Below are 7,655 nucleotides of genomic sequence, written 5' to 3'. Positions count from 1 at the left end.
ACAGCGCTGAGCTCGATGGACCGAAGGTTTGACTCGGCCGAAGGCTGCTTTCCAGGTGCCTGTATATCCTGAGCACCAGATGTTTTGTAGCCCTGAGCTAATTTTAGCAGGCTGGATGCAAAGGGAACCGGAGGAAAACCAGCCGCTGTGACAGTGAGAGAAAAAGAGCGGAGCTGTGTAGCCCACGGGTTGAACGTGCTGAGCCCGGCTGCAGAGGATCTCCCGGACCGGCCAGTCCCAGATCCTGCCTCACACGTGGGCTTGGCCTCCGCCCGCCTCTTCCTCCTCCCCTGTGACCAGCTCTCTTGCATTCCTGGCTGAGCACTTCCGCCCACACCTTGCTCCCATGAGTTGTCTCCAGAGCCTGCCGGCTGAGTCAGGTCCTGACCCCGTTCCCTTCCTGCCTGGGAAGTGGAGCAATGGGTGTGAGCGAGGCCAACGGCTGCCTCGGGGAAGGGAGGGGAGAGAAGGGGCAGGCTGGCTTGTGCTGACCATCCCCAGCCGCAGGTAGTCGAGAGGGCCGAGGTTAGGGAAGGGGCAGCAGAGTTGCCTGGCTGGATTGGGCCAAAGGTGCCAAGTTATCTCCCTGGCAGCATCTCCCAAGACAGGGCTGAGAGAGAGACTCCTGCCTGCAACCTGGGAGAAGCCGCTGCCAGTCTGTGAAGACAATCCTGAGCGAGATAGACCAAGGGTCTGACTCAGCCGGAGGCAGCTTCCTACGGACCTAGCTTGTCAGTTTCTGTGTCAATTTCTTGCCGCAGAGCAATAAACGGAAGGTCTTTCCCTAACACAGTGTGAGGGGGCGTCTGCTCCGCATGCAGAAGGCCCCCCCAGCCGCTCAGTCCCTGGCAGCATCTCCGAGTCAGGGCTGGCAGAGAGACTCCTGCCTCATCCTGAGCTCATGGCAGGCAATGCTGAGCTAGCTGGGCCAATGGCCTGACCGAGTGGAAGGGCCGCTTCCAAGTGCCTTTAGGAAGCCCGCAAGAAGGCGAGAGCTTTCCATGTTTCTTTTCTCCCCAGCAGGTGGTACTCACTCGAAAGCAAACTGCCTCTCTGCATGGAGGCTTCACTTGGCTGTTATGCCTAAGAGCTGGCCAGCCTCTCCCTTCTACGCTTTCAGCCATCCCTACCCAGCTTGTGGAAGGTCATGTTTACTTCGAAAAGCGGCACAGGTGCTGCGATAGTCGTGTTTGCTTTGTATTCCTGAACCTTGTGCCAAAAGCAGCAACAGAGATTATATTTACAGGTCCGCCCCCCCCCCCCGATGCCCCACAGCCAGCTTGTATTATGAGAAAAACGTTCATTCTCTGCCCTGTCCGTCGTTCTGTAAACCTTTTTCTTGTCTCTGCTTATTCGTGTTTTGTCTAAAATAGTCTTTTCCTTTATGCAAACCGCTACTCACCAAGAGGAGAGCTGGTCTTGGGGTAGCCAGCAGGACTGGTCCCCCTAGCTAAGCAGGGTCTGCCCTGGTTGTATATGGATGGGAGACTTGATGTGTGAGCACAGCAAGATATTCCCCTTATAGGGGATGGAGCGGTTCTGGGAAGAGCATCTAGGTCCCAAGTTCCCTCCCTGGCAGCATCTCCAAGATCGGGCTGAGAGAGACTCTTGCCTGCAAGCTGGGAGAAGCCGCTGCCAGTCTGGGTAGACAATACTGAGCTCGAGGGACCAAGGGTCTGACTTGGTATAGGGCAGCTTCGTCTGTTCCTATGTACACCCACCTCCAACTCATCAAAAGCTTTTGTGGACCACCACGTAAGCAAGCTGTTTTAAACATTTTTGAAACGGCAGCTCCGTATGGACCGAGTTGGTCAGTTTCGGTGTCAATTTCTTCAAGCATGGAAATAAAATGTGTTTCCATCGCTCAGCGGCAGAGCCTCTGCTTGGCAGGCAGGAGGTCCCAGGTTCAGTCCCTGGCAGCATCTCCAGTTGGGCTGCGGGGGAAGCCCTGAGCCTGAAATCTTGTGTCCAGCGGAACAGAAACGGGTCCTGCGTCTAAATGCTTTCCCTGGAGGGGAAAAGGCTTGTGTCTTTGAGAGAGAGAGAAAGAAAGAAAGAAAGAAAGAAAGAAAGAAAGAAAGAAAGAAAGAAAGAAAGGGAGGTGCCATCAGTGAAACATGATCCCACACACCCGGTTGTGCCATTTGTTTTTGACAAGCAGCTCCCTGCGTGGGGGGGCGGGGAGGGAGCGGCACCTGGTGCCGGGAGCTCCGTCCACAGGCGGGCTCCTCCTCCTCCTCCTCCACCCTCGCTGTGCAGAGAGAGGCTGTCCTGTCGGGCCCAGGAATGGCTCACCTGCCCCGACAGCCCCGCCCCCCGGGCCACAGGAGGCCCCCGATTGGCACCTGCCTCCATCTGGGCTGAGCCCGGCTTGGATTCGCGCAGAGCCTTGAAGAGCCGACAAACCAGCCGAGCCACAGCCAGCCGGCCTCCTATTTGGCAGCCACCGGAGCCAGGCCTGGAGGAAGGGGCAAGGAGTGGCCCGGGAAGCCCGCAAGCCGGGGAGAGCAGGACGGGAGGCGGCCAGGTCCCCGAGGGCCCTCGCAGGACGGCGAGCCCTGGAGACGCAGGAGGGCGCCGGGCTTTGGGGGGCGGAGAGCCAGGCCTGCCAGGGCGCTCGGCTCCGGCTTCCTCTTGGCAGAGCTTGGGCGTTGTGCAAGATGGGGGTGCGGCAGGCACTGGGCGCTTCTCTGGCACCGAGCGGCCAGGTGGCGGGACAGCCGAGGGGCCCGCTCTCCTCTTGAGGCAGACACCGGCAGCCCGATGGCAGCAGCCACCTCCCTCGACACAGGGCGAGCTCTTGCCCTGGAGCCTGCTCTGACCTTGGGCTCCGAGAAGGAAGGCCTCCACAGGGCCCCGTCCCCTCCCGCCCCCCTTGGCCAGGCTCTGGAGGCGGAGCAGTGCGGCGGCCGCAATCCCACAGGTGCAGAGGCCGGCCCGGAGGGGGAAGCCGCTGAGGATGAGCCCCCGGGGCCTGAACCGATGGCGCAGCTGCAGCCCCAAGGAGGTGTCTGGCTGGAAGACCCACCTCCACCCCTGGGCGGCGCAGAGGAAGGTCCGGGCCTTAGCCGCACCCCATGGGGTCATGAGGGGGCATCCGGCCTGCCCCCTGGAAGTCCAGAAGACGCTTTGGCTGCCGGCTGCCCTGAGCCAGTTTGGCTCCCTTGCCCGGCCCAAGGAGAGGAAGACAGATTGTTGCTGGCACCTGGCCCTGCCCTGGAAGAAGAGGCCAGCCGGACAGAAAGGGGGCCAGGATTGCCTTTGGCGGACAGGGGGGTTGTGGCGGAAGGGGGGTCTCTGTGGGAGGGCCGGGGCCTGGTCCAAGAGGAGTCCTGCTGCATCCAGGCGGAGGAGGAGGAGGAGGAGGAGGCCAGTGGCGAGGAGCCGGAGTGCCCGATCTGCACGGAGCTGTACGACCGCGACCGGCACAGGCCGGCTCTGCTGAACTGCAGCCACGTCCTCTGCGGCCAGTGCCTGCGCGCCATCATGGAGGCCGCCAGCGCCGCCGACATCGGCCGGGTGCGCTGCCCCATCTGCCGCCAGAAGACGCCCATGATGGAGTGGGAGATCTGCAAGCTGCAGGAGGAGCTGCTCCTGCTGGGCTCCGAGCCGGGCGGCCAGGCCTCGGCGGCCCCGGCCCCGGCCTTCCAGCCGCTGCCGGCCCGGCGGCCGGGCCTCTGGGGCCGCCTGGAGCACCACTTCCAGGTCCGCTTCCACACCACCCGCCTGGTCGGCTTCCTGCCCTGCCTGCGCTACCCGCCCTGCCTCATCCGCGGCCTGCAGCGCTTGGAGTCCCGTTGCCGCTGCCTGTACCTCTCGCTGCTGCTGCTGCTGCTGCTGGCCGAGATGCTCAGCCTGCTGCTGGTCTTCTTCCCCATCGCCCTGCTGCTCTTCATCTTCCTGATCCTGGAGAGGTAGCCCGGCTCCTGCCCATCTGGTTGCCTTCCTGGCTGGGCTCTCGCCGAGGAGGTGGCTTTTTGCCGGCCTCTGTGGCCTTGCTGGACCGAGCCCTGCCGAGGGTGAGTTGCACTCCCCGGAGACCTTCACCCCCCACGTCCAGCGGCACGGGGAAGAGGCTGGCCTCCTTTCGGGCCTCTCTGTTCAGGGGACTCCATAATCGGGAGCAGAACAAGCTCACCGACGCGCAGTGCCCTCTGGTGTCCTCAGCCGCCTCGTCCTCACGGACTGGGAGCTTTAAATTCGCCACCACCACCACCGTCGCTTGGCTGTTCCTGTTTACAGCGGCTTCTGGGGCACACGGGAGGGCCACGCTCACGGGACGCCAACCGTCCGCGTGGGCGCCCGGAAGGCAACGGGCCGTTCCCAGCAGAGATCCAAGTTGTTATCTGAGTTATGAGCGGAGATAAAGGGCTCAGAGCTCTGAAGTGCTGGCTCCCTGGGTGCTGACAGCAGTGAGAGAAGGCGGAGAGCTCAGGCGCCCAAGCAGCGGAAAGTTCGGGGCCAGAATTGGGGGGTGGGATCTCACCGAGGGCCTAGAGTCTGCTGGGCTCCCGTGCCCCGGGGAAAGCGCCCTCCTCCTTCTCTTGCCACCGGAGGAGATTCTGTGGGCTCACATGAAGCTAGCAAACCAAAAGGGACCTTTAAGAAACGGTGGTTGTTGCTGTTTTTGTTTTTAAAAACCCAAATATATTTATATATATATATTTGACTTGTGACTTGGAGGCAATGAATCTAGGGCTTCAGCGGCCCCGTGGTTTTGTCAATGCAGGGAGATCTGACTGGCTTGCATTGTGTTTGGGGCGCTGGGAGGGGAGGCCCAGCCTACCACGCTCTTGGTTTCCAAAATGAGAGGCATCTGTGTCCGTGCTAAATCCTGCCTGCAATTTATGCTCTCACCCTGGAACCCTTCCTCGTGTGTGTGTGTGTGTGTGTGTGTGTGTGTGTGTGTGTGTGTGTATTTGTGAGTGGGGTGGTGGCAGGGAGGAGTTGTGATTTCCTGGACATGAACCAAAATCACTCTGCACATGCCCAGACACCTTCCTCCATGCGTGAGCTTTGGGGCTGAAAACAGGGTTGGGGCCAGAATCTTGGCTCTCAATAAAATCCTGCCCAGTAGTTCCCCCTCCCTTGGGTGCATCCCCATAAAGACCCTGCAACAAGGGCAGTCCTCAGCCCACCCTCCCCAAGCCCAGCTTGGAGCAGCCCGCAGTCTTAGGTCTTCCTTTATCACCTTGGTCCTCCTCCAAATACCAGTAGCTGTATTGCTCCATTAGATAAAAATTCCAAAGCTTCAATCATACGAACAGCCCTGCTGGATCAGGCCCAAGGTTGTCCAGCCTCCAGTGTTTCCCTCTAACAAGGATTCCCAGATGTCGTTGACTCCAACTCCCATGATCCCCAAGCAAAGGCTGTTGCAGCTGGGGATGCTGGGAGCCGTAGTCAACAACATCTGGGAATCCTTAGGAGAGGGAACACGGCCAGCATCCGACTTCACACAGTGGCCCACCAGGTCCTGATTAGGACCCACCAAGGGCAGCAGGCTTTTGAGTTGGCCAGAGCTCTTCAGCGCCCAGACAGAGTTCTGCAGGACCCGGAAGCTTGCTGCCATGATGACGGTTTCACTGTTATTCGGCCCCTGCCAACCAGCGCCCAAGCCTGAAAGCAAAGATCTCCAGTGTGCAATGAAGCTGAGGGGAAGCGGTCGGACGTGACACAGCTCAGCGCCAGGAACCATCAAAGAGCAGGGCCCGAAGAGTGCATGTGAGGTTTCCCGCAAGGCCTCAGCATGACTCAGCTGGGCACCAGACGCCCCCTGCCTGCCTGCCTGGCAAAAGAGCAGCTGATGCTGGGAGAGGAAGCGGGGTGGGATGCAACCCTAACACCGCAGAATCCAGCGCTACACCCCTCTGCTGATCGCGTGCCATTTCGTACCCTTCTCCCATTTTGCTCACCCCTTTCTTCGGTCTCCTTTCCAGCTCTGAGCTTCCTTCCTTCCTTCTCTGAGATATGGCCATCACAGCCGTGCACAGTTTTCCAAATACGGCCACACCACAGATCCATTTGATAGCTTCCATGACCCCTTCTAAGTGTGTGTGAGCACTGTAAGATATTTCCCTTTGGGGATGGAGCCGCTCTGGGGAGAGCATCTAGGCTCCTGCCTGCAACCTTGGAGAAGCCGCTGCCAGTCTGTGAAGACAATACTGAGCCAGATGGACCAAGGGTCTGGCTCGGTATAGGGCAGCTTCCTCTGTGGCTGCTAATTTATTCGGATTTGAAATTTTAAGGCCGGACGGTCAAGGCTAGGGTTGCCACGTTTTGGCTTTCCAAATCCAGGGGCCTGATTTGTGTATTGTGTAAATGGGCTGGAAAATAGTTTCTGAGCAGAAGAGTGACTGCATGTTTTGCTCCATAGCTCTGCTTCTACAAGAGATAGAGCTTAGCTTTTTTTTTTTTTTTTAAAGGGGAGCTGAAATCCGGGCGAATCCAGGTGGGCTCAGCAATCTGGGTGAGAGACTTAAAATCCAGGTGAAACCCGGAATGCCGGGGGGCATGGCCACTCTAGTCAGGGCAATCAAAGCATGCGAGCGCGCTGAAAGTGGGGACACTTGCAATGCGATCACCTCGTTCCCATCCCCAATCCCCCAGGGCATCCCTCCCCACCCCACAGATCGTACCGGCCAGCCCAGCAGACGGGCGAATGGCTTCCAGGCCCCCCTCTGGAGAAGAGGGCCTGACTCAGGAAGAACGGCTCCCGGAGGAGAGGCCCCTTCCCTCTGGGCGCCCGGGCAGGGAGCAGTGTGTGCAGATCATCCTCCGCTCTGCATCCATCCCCTAATCGCTTCTGCCAGCTGCCTCGGAGGGCCTTCTCCAAAGGCGGCGGCGGGGGGGGGGGGCAACTTGGCAGGGCCCACATGGAGGCCCACGTTTTCAGGGCTGCTCCAGGGAGGGGGGGCGGGAGGAGAGGCGCTCCGCCATTGGTCCCTGCCCGGGCGGTTGCCCAGCAACACGCATGAGCCTTGCGGTACCCACTCTCCTCCAGCCCAGCCAGGGATGGGAGGCAGGGAGAGGCCTCTGCGAGCAGCCTGGCACAAAGAGCGCGGCCCCGCCTGCATCCTCCAGCTCTCGGTCCCGTAGGATCCGAACCCCAAACCGGGCTCTGTGTTGACATTTTTCCCCTCGGGAACTGGACTTGTTTCTTTGTTAGTGGGGCCACCAGGCTGGTCGTTTCCATGCTGCGGGTGTTTTGTTTTTGCAGGGGGGGTGGGACAGGACTCCCCTTCTTCAGGGGTGCTTCTGTCGTGCACAGCAGAAAGAGAATCGGAAATCGGGCCCAAAGAGCCCCAGCAGTGCAAAGCAACAATAAGACTGCCATAAAAGCTGTTCTTTAAAAAACAAAACACTGGGAATACAATAAGGCAAAGTGCTCCCCAGCCTACAACTGTAGCAATTGGAAGGAGCTTGGAAGCTGCTGCTACAGAACTGCCGAGTGTGAGAGCTGGAAGGGACCCTTGAGGTCTTCTGTTCCAGCCCCCAGCACTCAGTGTGGCAAGCTGCTCTCGTGTTCCTGACCGATGGCCTCCCAGCCTCCGTTAGAGCCACTCGCTGGTGCTCTGAATTCGGATGGGTGGAGCTCTCCGCTGACCAGAGGTGGGGGAAATGGCTGTTCCCACCCACCCCCACCCCGCTTCGGGGTC

At 59.8% G+C, this 7,655-nt stretch overlaps 1 protein-coding gene across 1 annotated transcript; it reads left to right on the top strand.

Moving 5' to 3' along the window:
• The first annotated feature begins 1,337 nt into the window (after window positions 1-1,337).
• LOC128339122 (vasodilator-stimulated phosphoprotein) lies at window positions 1,338-4,669 on the top strand. The gene has a single exon (XM_053282704.1). It carries the CDS (start codon window positions 2,764-2,766, stop codon window positions 3,916-3,918), a length of 1,155 nt encoding a protein of 384 aa, XP_053138679.1. The 5' UTR covers window positions 1,338-2,763; the 3' UTR covers window positions 3,919-4,669.
• The last annotated feature ends 2,986 nt before the right edge of the window (window positions 4,670-7,655 follow it).

The sequence above is a fragment of the Hemicordylus capensis genome, chromosome 17 (assembly GCF_027244095.1).
Source record: "Hemicordylus capensis ecotype Gifberg chromosome 17, rHemCap1.1.pri, whole genome shotgun sequence".
In the NCBI taxonomy this organism is placed as follows: domain Eukaryota; kingdom Metazoa; phylum Chordata; class Lepidosauria; order Squamata; family Cordylidae; genus Hemicordylus; species Hemicordylus capensis.
The sequence above is the reverse complement of the archived record's forward strand: the minus strand, read 5'-3'. Positions and strand labels throughout refer to the sequence as shown.